The sequence below is a fragment of the Eurosta solidaginis genome, chromosome X (genome assembly GCF_040869045.1).
Source record: "Eurosta solidaginis isolate ZX-2024a chromosome X, ASM4086904v1, whole genome shotgun sequence".
NCBI classification, from domain to species: Eukaryota; Metazoa; Arthropoda; class Insecta; order Diptera; family Tephritidae; genus Eurosta; species Eurosta solidaginis.
In genome coordinates, this window is record NC_090324.1 from 20,857,423 (window position 1) to 20,878,538 (window position 21,116).

General features: G+C 34.4%; 2 protein-coding genes and 1 long non-coding RNA gene across 9 annotated transcripts in view; 2 read left to right on the plus strand and 1 right to left on the minus strand.

Moving 5' to 3' along the window:
- unc-13 overlaps positions 1-21,116 on the plus strand; it is a 4,182,017-nt gene that overhangs the window by 825,825 nt on the left and 3,335,076 nt on the right. The window lies entirely within an intron of this gene.
- Positions 8,457-8,994, plus strand: LOC137234612 (uncharacterized). The gene is made up of 3 exons (XR_010947838.1): positions 8,457-8,524; positions 8,589-8,784; positions 8,861-8,994. It is a non-coding gene; the product is annotated as an uncharacterized lncRNA (long non-coding RNA).
- On the minus strand, positions 12,231-13,391 carry LOC137234292 (putative nuclease HARBI1). 2 transcript variants are annotated; one of them, XR_010947768.1, is made up of 5 exons: positions 13,237-13,391; positions 13,079-13,182; positions 12,853-13,000; positions 12,353-12,788; positions 12,231-12,281 (listed from the first exon to the last, which is right to left on the minus strand). XR_010947768.1 is itself a non-coding variant. In XM_067757897.1 (4 exons), the coding sequence occupies exons 1-4, from the start codon at positions 13,385-13,387 to the stop codon at positions 12,409-12,411; spliced, it is 783 nt and encodes a 260-aa protein (XP_067613998.1). In that variant the 5' UTR covers positions 13,388-13,391; the 3' UTR covers positions 12,234-12,408. The 2 variants fall into 2 exon arrangements, 1 of the variants encoding a protein (XP_067613998.1); XM_067757897.1 differs by having other exon boundaries at positions 12,234-12,788.

Consider the following 21,116-nt stretch of genomic DNA (forward strand, 5'->3'; position numbering starts at 1 on the left):
GTAATAAGCACCATTAAGAAACGTGATAGAACGACACGAGTACTGAGTAAGTAGTATCGATACATTACCCTGATACTTTAATTTAACAAGTGACGATGGTATAGATGCTAAAGCCATTTTTTTACTTTCCTTTGTAAGCCAAACTTGAAGTATTTTTATTTGAAAACTTGTACATTCGTTATGTTAGTTTCACTGGTCTGTGAGTAATTGTTATTTTTTGTAAAATGTGTACTTTACAAATTATTTTATATTAAATTAGAACACTACGGACTCAATCAGTCTATGTGAGGTCCTCAAGGACCGGCCAGTTCAACCTACTAGCAGACCTGGCAGACATTGTTCTGCCCTAAATTTGGTCTATCTGCATACATTTTAATAAGCTTTTTCATCTAACTCTGCTCCCCCCCCCCCCCCCCCCCTCTTCACTTTTTCTTAATCCTTTTATTCACTCCTCCCTCCTTCTTTCTCTATCGTCGCCTTAGTCTATCTCTTTCTCAGTCTCTTCCACCTTCCTTTTTTTCTCTTCTCTGAAGTTCTTTTCATTCTTCTTCATCCCTTATTGCCAGTCCCAGAGGGTGGTATGTATTTTGTTCCAGTCCCATTCCGAGTCCCAATACCACTCCAGGTCTCACTCCCAGTCCTAATCTTAATCACCGTCCCAGTCCGTCTCTGGTCTACTTCCAGGAAAAAGGATCGTAAATACCAATATAGGCAAATTTATATACCAAATTTCAGGCAAATCGTATAGGACGTATGTAAATAGGTATGTGGGTATTATTAATTCATGTCTTTATTTCGGCTTCGCATGCATAATTATCAGTTTTGCCAGGTTGATGCGACTAAATCGAATATCACCATGGAAATTACTGTAAAGCTCTCAGCAACAGCTTTCATTTGATATCCATATTACACACACATTCTAGGGGTATCCTGGTCCAAGAATTGGCCTATATCTCGAGACCCTAGTCACCAATAGTTATGAAAACTTGTTGAAAATAGAAATGGGTTGTAACACAAAATAATCAATTGAGTTAAGCCCCAAATACACGACACGAACATTTCCGCGAACATTCCGCAATCTTGTTCGCAGCTTTGGCCATACACCATACGAACTTTTGGCCGAACATTAGTTCTCTTTCAGACAGCGATGAATACGGACAACAATTGTGCTGCAGCAATATTGCTCGCTGTGGCAATTAAGCGTAAAAAAAATTTATACATTTCAATAAATTCACTAATAAATTTTTTATTGTCCATTTTACTTTTCCGCGCACGTCTGTTCCGTTCAGAAATTACTACGATTATGAGCTATTTCGCCATACACGCACGAACAGTTCCCGCAAAAATATTTTAATTTTTGGCGAACATTTGCACGAACTGGCAAACACCACCATACACGACAGAAAAGGTCGCAGAAACATGACATAACGGGAATGTTCGCGGAAATGTTCATGTCGTGTATTTGGCGCTTTATAGATTAATGAACAATCGATAAACTGTGAATGATCTATCGATAATCTACTTTCATATACATAATTTCCCATCTATGCTTTTTATACTCAGCGTGCTTTGCACACATATTATATTAACTTTGATTAGATAACGGTTGGTTGTACAGGTATAAATGAATCGAGATAGATATAGACTTCCATATATCAAAATCCTCAGTGTCGAAAAAAAATTTTACTGAGCCATGTCCGTCCGTCCGCCTGTCCATCCGTCTGCCCTTTAACACAATAACTTTAGTAAATATTGAGATATCTTCACCAAATTTGGTTAACGAGCTTATCTGCACCCAGAATAGATTGCTATTGAAAATGAGCGAAATCGGATGATAACCACGCCCACTTTTTATGTCTATAACATTTTGGAAAACACAAAAACGCGATTATTAAGTAAATAATACACCTAGAATGTTGAAATTTGACGTGTGGACTGATATTGAGACTCCTTATAAATATTTGAATTTTTTTTAAATGGGCGTGGCACCGCCCACTTGTGATAAAATCAATTTTACAAATATTTTGAACTTTAGCGGGCTCGAGGTCAATAAAACTACGTTGAATAAAACCACAGGTTTTTTAACTAATTTATTCCAATATATTTCGGTTATTCCGCGATAACCGTTCTCGAGGATCTGTGTATAAATGTGATATAAACAATTATACACAGATCCTTGAGAACGGTTATCGCGGAATAACCGAAATATATTGGAATAAATTAGTTAAAAAACCTGTGGTTTTATTCAACGTAGTTTTATTGACCTCGAGCCAGCTAAAGTTCAACATATTTACATATAAAAAGGTCGCTAAAAACATTCATTTTACAAATATTATTAATCATAAATCAAAAATCGTTAAACCTATCGTAACAAAATTCGGCAGAGAGGTTGCCTTTACTATAAGGATTACTTTGGAGAAAAATTTACGAAATCGGTTAAGGACTATGCCCACTTTTATATAAATATTTTTAAAAGGGTCGTGGACGAATAAAATAAGCCATAGCTTTGCAAAAAGGGCTTTATATCAATGGTATTTCATTTCCCAAGTGAATTTATAACAATAAATAGGAAAAACTTCAAATTTTAAAAAATGGGGGTGGCACCGCCCCTTTTATGACTAAGCAATTTTCTATATTTTGGAAGCCATAACTCGAATAAAAATTAACAGATCATAATAAAATTGGCTACACAGATTTTTCCTATAGCAGGAAATATTTCTAGAAAAAATGGACGAGATCGGTTGAAGACCACGCCCACTTTGATATAAAAAATTTTTAAAAGGATCGTAGACGAAAATAATAAGCTATATCTTAGTGAAAAAGAGCTTTGTATCAATACAATTTTACTTTTTAAATTGAATTTTAACATTAAATTGGAAAACACTGAAATTTTTGAAAATGGGTGTGGCACCGCCCCTTTTATGACTAAGCCATTTTCTATGTTTCGGGAGCCATAACTCGAAGAAAAATCAACGAATCGTAATAAAATTGGGGACACAAATTTTCCCTATAATAGAAAATATTTCTAGTAAGAATAGACGAGATCGGTTAAAGACCACGGCAACTTAGATATAAAACAAATTTAAAAGGGTCGTAGACTAGAATAATAAGCTATAACTTAGCAAAAAATAGTTTTGAATCAATGATATTTCACTTATCAAGTTTTATTGTAAGAGGAAATGGGTAGACATTTTTTTTAAACGGGCGGTGCCACGTAATATGTAGAAAAGTAATTTATCTGAAATGAAATGCGGCTTTGAAGCTCACGCTGAGTATATAATATTCGGTTACACCCGAACTTAGACACCTTTACATGTTTACTTTATTTTCTTTCTTCTTCAATAAACCAGCGATAAGTGAACACGTTATTGTAGCTTATTTATTAAATACTGCGTTTTATTCCTCAATTTTAACATGTTGTGGGCCCAGGTACTAATGAAATGTCGCAAATTGATAAAAGAGTGTTTAGACTTTGGAAGTCTTATCAGTAATCATTTTATTAAAGAAATTCATTACTATTTATACAGAAGTTCTTAACCTATGCATATATACATACTTACTGGCTGAACGACTGCCGCAGTCGTCCGCAGTCAACCATATTTTTTCTTTCCAACAAAATGAATTTAAATGAATTTATCTTGAATTTTAATTGAATTATTGAATTTATATGTACCTTTTATTTGTAAGCTACATACATGTAAAAATGTATACTAGAATTATTTATACATTGAATATGTATAGCCATCATAATCCTTAATAGTCATCAGTTATACTCATCAGTTGAGGTAAGTTTTATACCAATATGTATTTCGTCCCTCTGGCAACCCCAACTGATTAGTTCACAGTGACATGTACGTATGTTCATATATATATATATTTGTTTTGACATTTCTTTTACATTTTTTATTCGTTCGAAATTTTATATCCATTCGGTGTGACACCAAAGTGAATTTTAGATTGTAAAAACCCCCTTTAAAATTGAAAGGAATTGATTTTCACAATTGAATAAATTTTATTGACAAACTCGAAAGTGTGTACCCCTTTTTTAAAGTTTATGTGAAGTGCAGAACGGTGAAAATTTACTAAAATAAGCGTGTCTATTGAAGCAAGTCAGCCAATATAAGCAATACACTTAAAGCAATCATTCCGGATCCCTATAAATATAAGCGCTATTGCCGCCGCTCCCGCCACCGTATTCAACCACACGGCCAGAATCCATCAAATCACCACCATCATCATCAAGGTACCACCATCATCATCATCGCCACCACAGCTATATCCCACAAGCAGAAAAAAGCAGGTAACTTTTGTATTGCCAGCTCCTCTTACATTAATATTTACATACTAAAGGTGCATGACTCAATAGTGAGGAATGCTTGTCAGCAAATTATTGACCTACATATTGTCAATATGATTCCCGCTTGAGCAGTTTGGTATGACGCATAAATGCATTAGGTGACTTTGTGAAAGCGAATGAACTTATGGTAGTTACCTGGGTCAGTGAACGAGCGTTTGTAATGTTAAGCGTGTTTGAAATGGGATGAATTCCACGCGATACTACACCATCGGCCTTTTAAGTGAGCGTATATAATTTCATGCTTAATTATAGACGGTGACTCCAATGTCACTGTGACAAATGTGCCGTGTTGTTTCATTTTTCGTTGAATGACCCAGTCAACTTGCTTGTTACCAAATAATTTTTGCATTCGGTTGTAATTTTTGTCATAGTGGTAACTTTATATTATAAGTTTATATGTTTTCTTTTTGCTTTTATTCGTTTGCATTTGCTTTACATACCATGCTCGTTATGTTCATGCTCGCTTTTTCATAATAAGCTGACTTTTGCTATATTTTTTTGTGTTTTCGTATATTTGCTATAATGAGTAATTTTGACTATATTTTTTCTTTGTGCAAAATTTTGTGTTTTTTTTTTGTGGTTGAGTGCTTACGATTATGAGAAATGTTTTGTATTAAGTGGTTTTTTATTTATTTCTTATTTTGTGTATTTTACTTATTACACAGTTGGCTTTAAATGTGTGCACCCACTTAAAGTCCGCTTGTCTTCTAGAAAGTATTTTCTAATATTTATATACAAATATGAAGCTGAGAGAAAAAAAATTTTTTTTTTTTTTTTTCACTTGACATTAGAAGGGCAATAGAAGGCTTGCCGATGGGAGAGCGGGGTAGCTATGTATTGGTAGTAGTTCTATTAATGGATAAGTGGAAGGTACAGTGGATGCAAAAATGTTTCGTATCTTTAAATGTTCTTTTTATATTTTCGATAATTTCATATTTTCCAGCAATTTCTTTGATCTTATTTGTCATGCGATTTCTGCGGCGGCCACCGAGACAGAATCGTCATGAATTTTATGAAGAATTATTTTTATTTTTATACCGGGATTGTCACATGCACAACCTCTTTGGTTAATGCAATTATTTGATCTTAGAGAACTTGTGTACCAATTAATATTTTATAAATTCGCCTACTGCAGTAAATATTCAATTCTTAATCACCAATTTGTCCCTCAGGACAACTGTGTTTTTCGTTATAAATTTCAAGTCCTGGATTGCCGGCTTATTTCAGCCTGGTCGAATATTGTCCAAAGCCAATAACTTCCTCAAAAATCTGGTTGCTTGAAAATTTTCTACGCTACCATTTTCTATCCTAAAATGGAAATGAGCGCTCCTACTCTTTTATTGCAAATTTATATAGCGCTCCAAATTTATTTTTATATGTTCTCTTTGTGACTTTTCTTCATTATTATTTTTTGTTGGCTGGTTGTAAGATTTTTGTATTTAGGTTTTGCTTACTTCCACTGTCCTAGAGTTTCCTATTGCTTCATGATCATCTTTGTCAGGATCATTCAAAGAATTTATGCAAATTTTTGATTTGATGTTGCTTTAGGCAGGGCTGCCTGTGCTGTCGATTGTGACATTTTTAGATTTACTATTTGGCTGCCACCGTGGTGTGATGGTAGCGTGCTCCGCCTATCACACCGTATGCCCTGGGTTCAACTCCCGGGCAAAGCAACATCAAAATTTTAGAAACAAGGTTTTTCAATTAGAAGAAAATTTGTCTAAGCGGGGTCGCCCCTCGGCAGTGTTTGGCAAGCGCTCCGGGTGTATTTGTGCCATGAAAAGCTCTCAGTGAAAACTCATCTGCCTTGCAGATGCCGTTCGGAGTCGGCATAAAACATGTAGGTCCCGTCCGGCCAATTTGTAGGGCAAATCAAGAGGAGCACGACGCAAATTGGAAGAGAAGCTCGGCCTTAGATCTCTTCGGAGGTTATCGCGCCTTACATTTATTTTTATTTTATTTGAGATCTACTTGAATTGTTTATTGCTCTTCCGAGGTTTTGGGTAAAAAGAATTTAGATGTTTGAGAAGGAGAAAAAAAATTTTAGATGCGCTGTTGCACGTTATTCAATTGCCTATATTTAAATTTCATACAGTTTTTAAGAATAGCGGCTATCGCTATGATTAATAGCCCTATCGTGCATATTAAAGCACCTAGCCAAATGTCTGTGGTTTTTGTGTCCACTTAGGCTTGTGGCTCATATTTTACCAATTTGTTGTCAACTATTTCTTCTTCAGAGGTTTCTATGTCGAATTCATAGCCAGCTATCGCTATCATTATGCCTTGGGCTTTTGTCCACCAAGACATTTCGATTGAAAGAGGAAATTCAAGAAAAAAAAATTATTGCTGATTCCTTAGGAAAAAAAATTTGCTAATTTACGCTTTAATTTTAATCTTTATTCTAACATTCCATTTGACTCTTGACCTTCATCTGTTTTTACCTTATTATTTATTAGGTATTTTAACAATTTATTTCTAAAATTGTAATTTTTGTTTTACTTTAGTATTGTTTCATTTCTAATTTACACATTTAAAATTTTTCCTTTAAAATTTTTCTAATTTTATTTTTTCACATTAATAAGTAAGTACCTACACTTTTATTTTCTTTTGTTTAATCAAGTTTACAAAGTAATTAAGATTTGATTCCTATGCTATTTCCACTTTTTTTGTGCCATTTTGGTTAACGTATAGAAAAAAAATTTTCGAATTTAAAGAGTTGAATGTGGAATACTTGCACATTCCGGATTACTAACTTAAATTTTGAATAATTTTTTTTTGCATTAAAATTGTATTTTTGTTTTATTTTAAAAATTTATTTTTCATTTGGGAAGACCATTCGTAACATCCTAATTGTTTCTTCTTCCCTTGTTGTAGGGTTTTTCACATCTTCTATTGTAGGTTCCCTCTGCATTCCTATTTTCTTCCAAAATGGTTTTAACCATCGAAGCTGTTTTTCATAATCTATTTTCCCTTCATCTAAAATTACCTTATCTTCCCATGCAATGGGGTGTTCCCAGTATTTACCTGGCATTCCAGTTTACTCCAAAAAAAATTCTTTAATTGTTATCAATGGTTTTTTTTTTTTAATATTTTTTTTTTCTCAACTTCAATATTTATTTCCTATTTCTCAGTTCTCTAAATTTTTTTTTTTTTTTTATTTAACCCATAAATTCTTGCTACTTCTATATATATTTTTTTTGACACGAAGCGTTTTACATATTATTCAATTCCTAACTTAAAAAAAATCCTAAGCAAAAACTTTCGTTTTTGCTAATAGTTTAGCGTCCGCAAAGGCCGCCCAATTTGTTTCTAAAATTTTTATATACTTATATTAATTGCCCCGAGCGGTACGCCTCCGATCTCATTTTGTTGTTAACTTGTGCCAATTGAAAGGTGTCCTCTGATCCCGTTTTGTTACCACCAAATATTTGTTTTCAACTTAGTTTTCTATTTCCGCCAAATGCTTGCCGAAGAAGGCTTTCTTTGTTAAGATCTTTATTGATGCCACATAGTAGTACCTTTTGTTTAAATGCAAGAGTTTAACTGTATTGCAATGGTGTCAAGATTGTTAATTTCCATGTGATATTTATTCCTTATTATATTCCACCTCTTTATATGCTCGCATGCTGTCAGTCAAAATTTTTGCCAATGTCCGTATTTCATGCCATCTAAACTCTGCTTAATTTCTTGATTGTACTGCTGCTGCTAACATCGTTTCTTTTTTGTTTTTTAACAAAACTTTGTCTTTAACTTAAAAAAAAAAAACTGGGCAGGATCTCTGTTCAGCAAGATCTAGCGAATTTTGCTTATGAGCAAATTTTCAGCTAATTGAAGAGCAGGGCCCGAATTACGTATTCCGTGAACTGAACACTCGTCTCTTAAAAGTACTTATTTGGTATTACGTGATACGTGAACGAATAGCTGCTATCGAAATTCGGTATTATGTGTTCAGTGAACGTACACAACAAATCGTAAACGTCAAAAAATTTCATACGATAGCAAAAAGACGTTCGAGTGCATTAAAAATTGGTTGTAGTTTGAAAATTAAACGAATTAATTTATAGTTCTTACGTTTTAAATTTGTTTTAAAAAAATTAAAGTGATCTTAGCACAACTAAAAAGGAAAATTTTATCAAACATAAAAAGGAAAATTTCGAGTTTAATAATGTAGGTAAATAAATATAAAATTAGTTAAAATTATTTATAATATAAAATGTTTGTTTCCCCAAAGGACGAATCTAAATAAGCTTAATTATAAGCAAAAGGAGATGATGGGAGAATTTATGCAGCAGCACCCCAACCTGGCCAAAAACATCATACCAAATTGTGCCCAAGGAAAGGCGACATCTCAACGATTGTGGGAGGATCTATCTAAAAAACTTAACGCTGTAGGCCGACCTATGAAAGATGCAAAAATGTGGAGAAAGGTAAATCAAACAACCGATCGGAACACTCATCGCTTGGTATGATAATTTGTAATTCTGTGATATTTATAATTTGTAGGTATATGCTGACCAAAAATACCAAGCGAAGCGAAAACTAACTTTTAACCGGAGCTCAAAGTCTCGGACTGGTGGTGGACCATACGAGGAGAAATTGATAACATCAGCGGAGGAAAATATCATTGAAGCAAGCGGGTTAGAAGCGACGTTTGAGGGTCTGCAAACAGTGCAAACCTGGGGTAACATCTCGAAGGGTTTTTCTCAACACCTTTTTGAATCTCCAATCGAAGTAAGCAAGGACTTTGACGAGATTGAGTTTTTGCAGGCGGAGATGCCTTCAGTTGAAATTGACACAAACAACCCAACAACTTCGACACGGAAGATCAAAGTTTCTGATTATGACATTGAAGAATATAATGTCCCGTCCACTTCGAAGAGGAGGAGAAAAGTATGTGAGGATCCAAAATTAACACTTTTGGAGCAAAATTTAAAATCCGCAAATGAGGCAAAGCTCAATATGGATGACAAGCTTGGCAGACTCGTGGATATTCAAGAGCGGATGTTGCAAATCCAAGAGCGGACGCTACAGATCAGGGAAGAAAAACACAAACGTTTTTGTGCCCTGAACGATTTAGAAATAGAACTGAGGAAGCGGGACTTAAATCCATTTTCCGATTCCGAATAAAGGTATCAAATATTGTACACCTGTTTTCGCCAATAATTTTCATCATATTTAATTTACATAGTTTTTTTTTTATATACATAACTAGCCTACCCGGCAGACGATGTCTTACCCGAAAATTGGTTTTCCTACATTTAAAAAGTGAGCCCCATCTCCCCTCTTCACTCTCAATCCCTTTCTCTTCTACTATATTTTTCTTCTTATTCTTCTCCATACCTTATTCCGTTTATCTCTCTTCCGTTCCAAAACGTACCCCACTCCAACATCTACTCAAACTCCCTGTCCCTCTAACTATCCCACTCCCATAAACATTCCTATTCTCATATCCACTCCAGCTCCCATCCCAATCCCACTCTCCAACCTCAATTTCTTCAGATATGGAATCCCCATACCAAATATTGAATACCTGTTCAAAATAATTTCGGAAATGTAGCGAATTAAAATGTTTCCTGAAGGGGGCGTGACACCGCCCATACGTTCTGAGGCTGTACAAAGTTTGCCGGGTCAGCTAGTTATTAATATTTTTATTACATATATACCCAACAATCAAAGTAAACGTAATGTAAATTTATAAAGTTTTCTCAAACAAACACTAAGCTTACAAAACGTTGATTTTTTGTTTACAAATTGTTTAGAATTAAGCTTGAAATAATCGAAACGGCTTACTTCTAAGCCTATAAAAAAAATTCGAAAAGAAAGCTTGTTATAAATAATTTCCCAAAACTTTTTATAAATGATAATTTTTATTTCAATCATTTCAATAATATTAAGAAATACATAGGTGTATGTAAATTTACATATGAATTAATTCTGAATTTCATTCATATATTAAATAAAGAATGGCTGCATTTCGAATAAGTTGTAGGCGAATCCAGGAAACGGTTTAAATGCAGCCATTCCCTCTCATGAAAATAATTTAAAATTTTCGAAGTTGAAAAATATTGGCAAATAGTTCTGTCGTCTTTTTTGGAAACATTTACAATTTACTTTCACAGCTAATTTGCATATCAACGTTTCTTCACAAAACTTATAAAATGTTTTCTGAAAAAAAAAAAAATATATACATATATATATTTAATACTGGAATCGTTTAACACAACAAGTTTACTTTAAATTACTTTTCAAAACATTTACAGAAATGCCTGTTGGGTATGTATATAAGAACTGAAATTAAAATGTTGAACCTTATTTAAATCTTGAACGAAAAAATTTCCATAGTTTTAAGGGATAGTATTTATTATATAAATATATATATACATTTATTGAATACAAAAAATTTATTGAACTCCAGTCATATTTTTATTTTTTAGTATAGTTATTTTTAAATACTATAAATTTAGTTATACAAATCATGTAATGATTTTAGCTAATAAATAAAAAAAAATTCTGATAAAAATTGTTATTTTTTTTATCTCTTATCTTACAGGTGCATATCGTTAGCTTAATTCACAAAGGCCCTAACCAATAGATTTTTTACAGATTGAAATGTAACAACAAGTAAAATATTTGCCACGATGAAAGTTGGCGTTATGTTAATATACAAGAGGTGGGAAGATCCCAACTTTTTTTCTTGGAAACACGGGGTGGCGCCTTTAAAACCTTGTCCCAGCTAATTTCGTTTCAATTAAATTATTTTCGTTATTTTTTTAGAAAGTTATATGTCAATATATAAGAAGATTAAGCCAGTTTAAAGTTTACAAATTCTACGAATTTTTTCTTATATGTTTCCATTTCGATTTCGCACTCTTTCAATTTATCGTCTCTAAGCACGTCAACTTCATCTTTAAGCTGTATTTACTCAGAAGTGTTTTTTTTAATGAAAAAAGATAAAATTAATACGTGAATGAAAATAGCAAATCTTTGGTTGCATTATAAATATGGACGATATTTACTATCAGATCGTCATTACGCTGTTTTATTATTTGAATTTCCTTTTCTTGCTGCTGAACCTTAAATTTCAGGTCCTCTCGTGCTGCATCTGATTGTATAAGGTCTTCTTTCATTCGATCGAGCTATCGACGAAGTTCACAATAACGTACAGAACCAGCTTGAACTGGACCCAGTGATACACGATCATTACCAATTTGAGCAGTTGTATTTTCCAATCGATGAACTTCATCCTGCGGTTATTAAGCTCTTGTATTTTAGATTTTTCTTCTATGAGTAATAAAATCTGTAAAACATGAAATTTAAAAAAATAACATTTTTTAAGTAAAACTCAATTCCACCAAATACCTTTTTATCAGATTCGAAACCCTTCTGAGGCAAAGCATCTCCCCTTCCTGCAATATTTTATAATCGAAATTAGCCATACTTGACGAACTACGAGATGAACACTCTCCATGCCAAGTTGACTCAAGATCTTGCAGTGCTCGCATTATATTAGCTTGAAGTGATTCCACTAAGCACGTTATTTGTCGTATATAATCTGCTTGGCAGCACAATTTACTGCGCAACCTAGTATAAGCTGTAAAAAACGCTCGAGCAGGAACGCAGGATCACATTTTTCGGAAATACGTTGAGCATCAAGTTGAGGAAAATCTGCTAATGAATAACTTAATACATCGTTGTAATAATCATGTACACCTTCAATAACTTTCTTTAAATTGCTCATCCTCAAGCGTTAATTTACTACTGTGCTTATTTTGGACAACGAAGGATCTGTAAACATAAAAAGATTATTATAGTTTATTTAGTTATTTCTCCTGAATTTCTCACACTTAACTGTAAAAACGTCTGGAGCAAATTGGTGTAAGGCTTGTGCCAGAGCCACTCCAGGTAAGTTCTCAACTTACATTGCCTATATTATGTGTAATTGACACACTTTTTTGAAAAAAATTGCCAAAATATTTCATCTTAAGCCAAACTTACTAAGAACTTCAGATAAGACACCTGTATATTAACTTTTGTGATTGGCCATTTGTATTTTAATTAAGAAGGGATTGCTTTATTTGGTTTCGAATATTTTGACCAATTCTTAAAATTTGTGTATGCTCGCCTATATCAATATCATTCACAGCAACATCATTGGCAGTTACACTTGGTTGGTTAAAAGGGACTTTAAATTCCATACATATGTTGTGTAGAGCTGCGCAAACGTTGGAAAACATTGCCACCTTTTGTGGGGTATATCTTCCGCGCTTATCGTTGCATAGTATTTTCCACCGCCCTTTGTAAATACCAATTGTTCTCTCCACCATACATCTGGCTTTTGAGTGAACCGCATTAAATACACTCTCACTTGAACCCTCCGCAGGATTTCTGTATGGGGTTATACACCAAGGTTCAAGTGGATAGCCGGAATCACCTAATTAAATGAAAGTAGAGAATAAATGCTCATAGTTCATACTAGTTGACTAAAAAATACATACCAAGTAACCACGAATTATTGTTAGAATTTATTTCAAATTTCTCTTCTAGTATTATTCTTTGTTCTGATTGCTTCCATACAAAGGAATCATGTGCAGCCCCTCCATATCTAGCATTTATTGCATTAATTTTGTATTGGTGATCGCATATCTGCAGCAAGATACGTGTTTATACGGATAAAATAATTCTTTCGATCGTTATATTCTTCGAAGTTTATATTTAACTTACAATCATTACATTTAAACTATGAAATCCCTTACGATTAAAAAACATATGTTCGTTTTCGCTGGGTTTCTGCAGGCCAATATGGGTACCGTCAATACATCCAATTACTGTAAGAGGGAAAAGTTTGGGCGCATCCAAAAAAATTTATTTAATTTTCTCACCTCGTGGTATCTTATACTTCTCGTAGAACCATTCCATACAGCCACTCAAACTCTCCAGTGTAAAACGGATATGTTCTGGACATAGATTTCTTTCTATTTCAGTCACTACTATGGTGCTCAATTTTGAAACCAAGCTTTGACTCATTCCCATAAGGTAATCGTAAACATCTTAAGCCAGGAATTGTCCGGCGAGCCCAGTTCTTAAGGAAAAATACCCAGAACTCAAAGAAGAGGAAGCACAATCCCTGGCTCAACTTCAATTGAATACTGTAACACGTAACTATCCAGATTCAACCCCGACATTAATAATGTATGTCTGCTTGCAGTGTTTCCCTACATGACACCAAACATCTATGTCATTGCAATGTGGAACCAACGCCTCTAACACCCTCACTCTGCTCCACCCCTGTTGAAACTGCAAGTTTCCTAGGACTCCCGTTAGAGCCTATTGATGACAATTTGTGAGTGGTCGCACCTAGTGGATACGGTGAAGCAATGCTACAACAACAACCACGTAAAGGAAGCCTAGAGTACCGTTTCTTCGAACACCTTATAAAAATTGTTGGTAGATTTATACATCATGACACTGCTAATACGCGTTCAAAAATATCGACAGAGGTTTCAACACCGACGCGTCTTGATATCAGTATTAATAATCCGAAACCGGAAAAGACAAATTTTAAGTCGTTCAAAAGATATTAACGAAAAACCGAAAAATGACCCATGGGTCCCTCCGAAACCGGGGGTGGGATCAACAGTATTTTTGCGCAGAACACCTTTCCGCAATGGCGGCCTTCGACCCCGCTTATAAAAAATTACCCTGGGTGGGTCCAACACCGGTTTGGACACCAAAACTATATCCGCGCAAAACACCTATGTTCACAATTTTTTTTGTGGGTACGCAACATTACAACAACCACATGAAAATCGCCAACTTCAACTGCAAATATCTCCAGACAGAGATACAATTTTTCTTATTAATACTGATGTCAATACGCGTTTCACACCTCTCTCGATATTTTTGGACGCGTATTAGCAGTGTCATGCTGTCTTATAGAATTACCAAATTGTTGTCATCTTTATTACAATAACGAATAATTACAAGAGGGACGACTGCTAATATACTTCTAAATATATCTTGAGGTGGCAGAGAACGCGCCTTAAACCCTCTATCATTGATCCGAATGCGAAAAAACCATATTTTGAGTATATCCAAAGATATTCCCGAAACCCCGAAAAATTACCCATAGCATTTGCGCAGCACACCTATATGCATTGGCGGGCTTCGGCCGCGCTTATAAAATACTACCCCGGCTCGTGCAACACCTGTTTGGGGTCAATATTAAAGCCGTGCAAAACCCCTTTCTACACAATTTTTTTTGGTAATAGTCTAGTTGAGGGGTCGACTGCTAATACGCTACCAAAAATATCGAGAGAGGTGTCAAACGACGCGTCTTGACATCAGTATTAATAATCCGAAGGCGGAAATAAAAATTTTAACGCGTTTAAAAGATATTAACGAAAAACCGAAAAAAGACCCGGTGGTACTTCCGAAACGGGGGGTGGAATCCATAGTATTTTTGCGCAGAACACCTTTTTGCGTTGGCGGCCTTCGGCCGCGATTATAAAAAATAACCCTGGGCTACGCCATGCCAAGTCCGGGTGTGTGGTATAACCGTGGCTACCGCCACGGTGATGCACAATTTTTTTTGGGGGTACAACACAACAACAACCACATGGTAATCGCCAAATTCATATGCAAATATCTCCGGACAGAGATAAAATTTTTGTTTTCCGCCACCGGATTATTGTTCTCGAGATTAATACGCGTCGTTTGACCCCTCTCTCGATATTTTTGGTAGCGTATTAGCAGTCGACCCCTCAACTAGACTATTACCTTTTTTTTTATGTGACCATGTCGTTTGACGCCTCTTCCGATATTGTTGGACGAGTATTAGCAGTCCAGCCCTGTTTTAAATTGTTACATTTAATATTTACATATAACAAAGAGCACATAAATCTCTATTCTATGCATAAAGGGAATGTATTCCAGCGTAAGCGGCGTAGATGGTAATCTTCCCGCAGGAACAATTGTTTGAACAAACTACGGTAAAGGTCTAGTTGAGGGGTCGACTGCTAATACGCTACCAAAAATATTGAGACAGGTGTCAAAAGACGCGTATTGACCTCGACAACAATAATCCGGGGTAATAGTGCAGTTTACGGTACCCACCGAAATTTGGGCCAAAATTTTCGAGTGAGGTATCAAAAGACGCGTATTCACGTCTAGATCAAGAATCCGAAAGCGGAAGTTAACTTTTTTTACCCGTTCAAAAGCTATTAACGAAAAACCGAAAAAAGACCCGTTGGTACTTCCGAAACGGGGGGTGGAATCCATAGTATTTTTCCGCAGAACACCTTTCTGCGTTGGCGGCCTTTGGCCGCGCTTATAAAAAATAACCCTGGGCTACGCCTTCCCAAGTCCGGGTGTGTGGTATAACCGTGGCTACCGCCACGGTGATGCACAATTTTTTTGTGGGTAAAAACACAACAACAACCACACGAAAATCGCCAACTTCAACTGCAAATATCTCCGGACAGAGATAAAATTTTTCTTTTCCGCCTTTGGATTATTGTTCTCGAGATTAATACGCGTCTTTTGATAGCTCACCCGAAAGTCTTAGCCCAACTTTAGGGTGGGTACCGTAAACTGTACTACTACCTAATCCGGCAACTAGGAGGATCTCTCTACCACCTCGTATTTATATTTATTGTTAAATCACTGTGCACTCATCACTATAATTACCTGCGTTAATTTGTTGGAATCAGCACTTGTTTTTTCCTTGTTGATTCCTTTAAAATATTTTTTATGTATTTATTGCACATGTAATTTTTTTGTAAATAAATAATTTGTATTATTTACAAATAGAAATTGACATTTAAATGTCAAAATATCTATTACAAATCACCATTCAATCTATTACTGTCTGTCATAAATTACGATACGTTACTGAACGTACCTCATAATACCAATATTGTCATACGTACGATCAGTCACGTAATCTTTATTCGTACGATTGCCGTTTCGATCACGGAAAACGTAATTCGGGACCAGGCTGGCAGGATCGTCACGTAATGTGACAAATTGATAAAAGAGTGTTTAGACTTTGGAAGTCTGATCAGTAATCATTTTATTAAAGAAATTCATTACTATTTATACAGAAGTTCTTAACCTATGCATATATACATACTTACATTAATATTTGCATACTAAAGGTGCATGACTCAATAGTGAGGAATGCTTGTCAGCAAATTATTGACCTACATATTGTCAATATGATTCCCGCTTGAGCAGTTTGGTATGACGCATAAATGCATTAGGTGACTTTGTGAAAGCGAATGAACTTATGGTAGTTACCTGGGTCAGTGAACGAGCGTTTGTAATGTTAAGCGTGTTTGAAATGGGGTGAATTCCACGCGATACTACACTAAGTTAATTCATTAAAAAACTTAAACTCGTTGTCAAAAAAGTAAATGCATAAATTGTCGAAATTGTGTTCCCACTAAACTTATTAATCTTATACTTACACTCATGGACAAAATAATAGGTGTAAACAGCTTTGGTCCTCTATCATTACAAGATTTTGAAAATGAAAAAAAATTTTGTGTGGTAATATTTATAACTTTAGTTACTTATACTAAATATATGAAAACAATTATAATTCATCCATTTACAGGAAAATTGTGCCATAATTTAACGATTTTGTTGGTCAAAATAATAGGTGTATGAAACTTTTCTTAGAAATCTAAGTACACCATTGAAATATAATTCCTTACTCCACTGTTTTCTTAATCACGGATATCTTCTCCATGTTTTGTATAACTTTGCCTCTTAGTCTAAGAGCACGTGACGGCCAGGCCTTAGTTAAGGTATAAAATCTAAAAGTTTCTCTATGTATGTCCACTATAAAGGTAAGAACGATCCCAGGCTATGAAACTTGCGTCGCGGTGGCTTTGGCAGGTAAGAGGTAGTAAAGGTGTGTAAAATTGTGTCTCAAATTAGGTATAGTATAAAGCTCAGTTTTAACATATTTTATTAGCGCTAATCTATGAAATCGGCTCGTCCGCAGCCAGACACTTAGTGCAGTTCCAACCCCCTGCCAGACACCCTTAAAGTAGGGTTAATTTTAATTGTACTTTAGTTATAGTATAAAACCTCAATTTTCTATATGTTACTTGGAGAACTATAAAATGATGTTTCTCCAGTAGCAAGACAGTTTTGATGGTTTCCCTATATTGCCAGACACATTGAAGATCTAGTATAGGTGCGCGCGCGAGGGATATATGCGTAAGCGGGTGCGAGTGAGATAGTGCGTTCACGAATTAATCTTTAAATCAATAATCCAAAAATGTAATTAATTACGGTTTAGAGGTTTGTAAGCTTCATTTACATATTTAATTTTGCAAAAAAAATGTTTATACTGTAAGGAAGGAATAATTATTGTGGTAGTAAAATATTGAATGAAAAAGAAGTTTAATTATAATTATAGCCACTGAATACAAAGTAAAAAAATAATATTTTTAATCTAGTATTATTATTATTAAATTCAAAAATGTATTCAATTATTTTCATCGGTCTCGCCGATATCTTCATCGTCCTCACCACTGCTACTTCTGTCCGTGGATTCGTCGTCGTCAGTATCTTCTTCTTTCATTTTCTGTAATAATTAAACCAAGTTAGCATAGTTATGAATATTTTGAAATGTATCTATAATAATTTGCCATAATAATAGCATGATGAAATTGATAAAGATTCACTGACATAATTTGGTAGTTGATTCCCTTCAAACGATTTAAAATGGTATTGGTAATTTTCCAGTACCCTTTCCAGTACATTTTTGAATAATATTAAACACGTTTTCTTGTTTAACTTTATTTTCAGTTAATTCACTGTCACCGAACCTAATGAAAGCTTCCTGGAATTCATCAGATATTTTCAAAACTTTATATGGTTTTAATTTTCCTTTCTTGAATAATGCAGGATTATAATCGCACCCTGTTATTGCATGGAATCCAAGTAAGCTTTGATAAACAGATTCTCCTAATTCTGTGTGTATCTTTGTTAGGTCCACGTATCTTAAGTTGTTTCCAGTTCCCGTCAGCATCCAAACAAACGAATCATTTTTAGGTGATGCATATGATCAAGCATTAAATCCACAGTGTCTGTATCAACACTTCGGATTACAATGTTCGCTGGATAGTTGATGTTACACGCATGGTATATTATTTTTGTATCTGCTTCTTCATATTCCGGGCATGACAGTTCTTCATCAATACTTGATGTAACTTTAGAATTATTAAATGTGAACGAATGACATTTTCTAAAATTTACGTGTATAATCTTGTTACCAATAAATGACGACATTTCATCAGTTGCCCAATGTAAAATAAAAAAATCCACAAGAGCTTCTTTTAAATTTGAATTCTTTAGTTCTTTTGTAAAATCACTTGGTCGCGATTGCTCAGGTCCACTTATGTTATACCCCAATTGTGCAGATTCAAACCGTTGAGAATGCTCATAATCTTTAATAGATGGTGTAAGGTATTGATCAAAGATTAGATCAATTCTCAACGCTTGTAATTGAGTAACAATTTGCAATATTTTTCAAGAAATACCTCCAATTTTTTTTTTGGAACGCCTTTCATCGTGTGCAATAAAAAAAAGCCATCAATTATTAATACATCAATGTGACGTGGTTGCTCGTGCGTCACCTCTTTCCCTAAACACTTCATCAATGCTGATTTATTTGTTTTGCAAATAGTTCCATCTATATGACACATTGATAATGGCACCGAGGTAATTGGGTGTGATAAAATTTAGATATATCTATTTTGTAGTCCATGGAAATTCCTAGCATACGTCCAAATAAATCTCTTTGTATTTTAACTTCTTGAATTTTACCACCTACTCGAACATTTTTCATTTTCTTATAATCTTTCGAAAAATTATCAATTGATTTTTTTATAGCTTTCTCAAATCTGCTGATAACCAATTGACATTCAGAAATGAAAGTTTTGCAACAAGAATCTCCATTTGTTTCAATATTTAAAAGAAATTCCTCAACCGATGGTGATGTAGATTTTCCGGTAGAAATATTAATTAATTGATCTTGCGGCACTTCATTGATGAAAGGATTAATAAATCGTTCGAAAGTGGCCATAAACTTATGCAGTTGTTTGGTGTCTTTACGGATGTTATGAAGATTTGAAACATCTTGATGAGTTTGTAATCATAGTTCGAGACGAACTTGACTTATCATAGCAGATCTTACATCATGGTTTCGAGCCCACCTTTGTTGTGCCGAAATTAAATTAGTGAAGTGTATAAAACCTGTCAGCCTTCTCGCAGCTTCTGCATTTATCGTTTGCTCTAGTACCAACTCGATTGGTTGTCTTGAAAACGGCTTCGCGGTTCTTTTAATACCAAAGCAACCTGGTTGGAATCCTCGATATAAATCAGGATGAGTTTCTGCAACTCTCGATAAATTATCGGAGTATTTTACAGTCTTCCTTGCATAGTTTGGTTGGTTGCACATAAAAAATAGATTATTTATTTTAGGCAACACTGATTTGAAAAGATAGAAATATCCAGTACGAATGCTGCGAGATAAGTTCATGTAATGATGTATGAGATTTATATATATCATGTAAAATTGTGAAGTTTTTCCATGTTCACCATTAAGACTTTGTTGTTTATAAGCTTTATAATTATACTAGTCAACAAGAGAAATTACTTTGAAGTCTAACTATTTAATTTCGATGTATTATGGCCCCCTAAGTACAAAGACACCCAAAATTTAAAATTCTATGGAGAGGATTTTTTTTCTTTTTCTAAAATCACGAATTTTACATTTCATTTTTATCTAAATTCGTTGAGAGAAACACCAGTGGATTCACCGCAAAATTTTCTTCAAGTAATTTTTTTATATGATCGACGGTTGTGGAGTTATTCACATAAAACTGTAAAAAAAATTTTTTTTTTTTGCAAAATCGAACTTTTTTTATTTTTCAAAAATTCATAAAAATCGAAGGTTTTAAAAACATACCAATTTTAAGATCGCGGGTTTGAATCGAGCTCAAGGCCTAACAATAATTTTTTATCATTATTATTGTTACCTATGATAAATTTTTTCTTAATTGAAAAAAATTTTAAATTAGAATAGAAGAAAGAAAAAATTTAGACAACTGCTAAAGCTCGTTGTATAGATCCATTTCGAGAACTGCTAAATTCCTTCAACGGCAACGTTTAGGCGCCGCTGCTATAACCATTCAGCCATCACAGCGGTTTTTCGTTTGTCTTCATTAATCCTACTTCTATTCTGGTTCGTGCCAATTGATATTCACAACACTGCGACATCTTTTGCAGAATGGATGTGAAAATTGGACTTGTGCCGGCTTCAAAATTATCCTACGAGTCATGCAAAGTTATCTAATTCCCTCATTTGTAATATTTCAATTGGCGTCACTGTATTTGTATTAATTGCTTGTTGTCTTTCTTCTATGTCTTGTTCTGTTTTAATAAATCAGGGTCATATGAGCCGTTTATTTTGAAAGTGGCATAAGTCATTTCCAACTCATGGTCTTAAATGCATTGTTATTTTTGAAAGAATGCATAATTATAAAATAATAATAAGAATTGCATCTTTTGGATATTGGACTCTAAAAACTGAACCTAAACGACATGAAATGACTTATGCCACTTTCAAAATAAACGGCTCATATCAGCAATCAAACTATTAGCTTGTGCTCGTTACATTTCGGTAGGCTCGATTCGCATTACCTGCTTTGGAAATTTACAGTCCACTCAGCAAACATCTCAA

What these genes read in the sequence shown, in the direction of transcription:
- LOC137234292 (XM_067757897.1), bottom strand. Translation starts at nt 13,387, where the DNA reads ATGGGAATGAGTCAAAGCTTGGTTTCAAAATTGAGCACCATAGTAGTG. An exon ending in ATAGTTTAAATGTAATGATT is followed by an intron (nt 13,001 to 13,078) that starts GTAAGTTAAATA and finishes ATCTTGCTGCAG; the next exon opens with ATATGCGATCACCAATACAA. An exon ending in CAATAATTCGTGGTTACTTG is followed by an intron (nt 12,789 to 12,852) that starts GTATGTATTTTT and finishes TCATTTAATTAG; the next exon opens with GTGATTCCGGCTATCCACTT.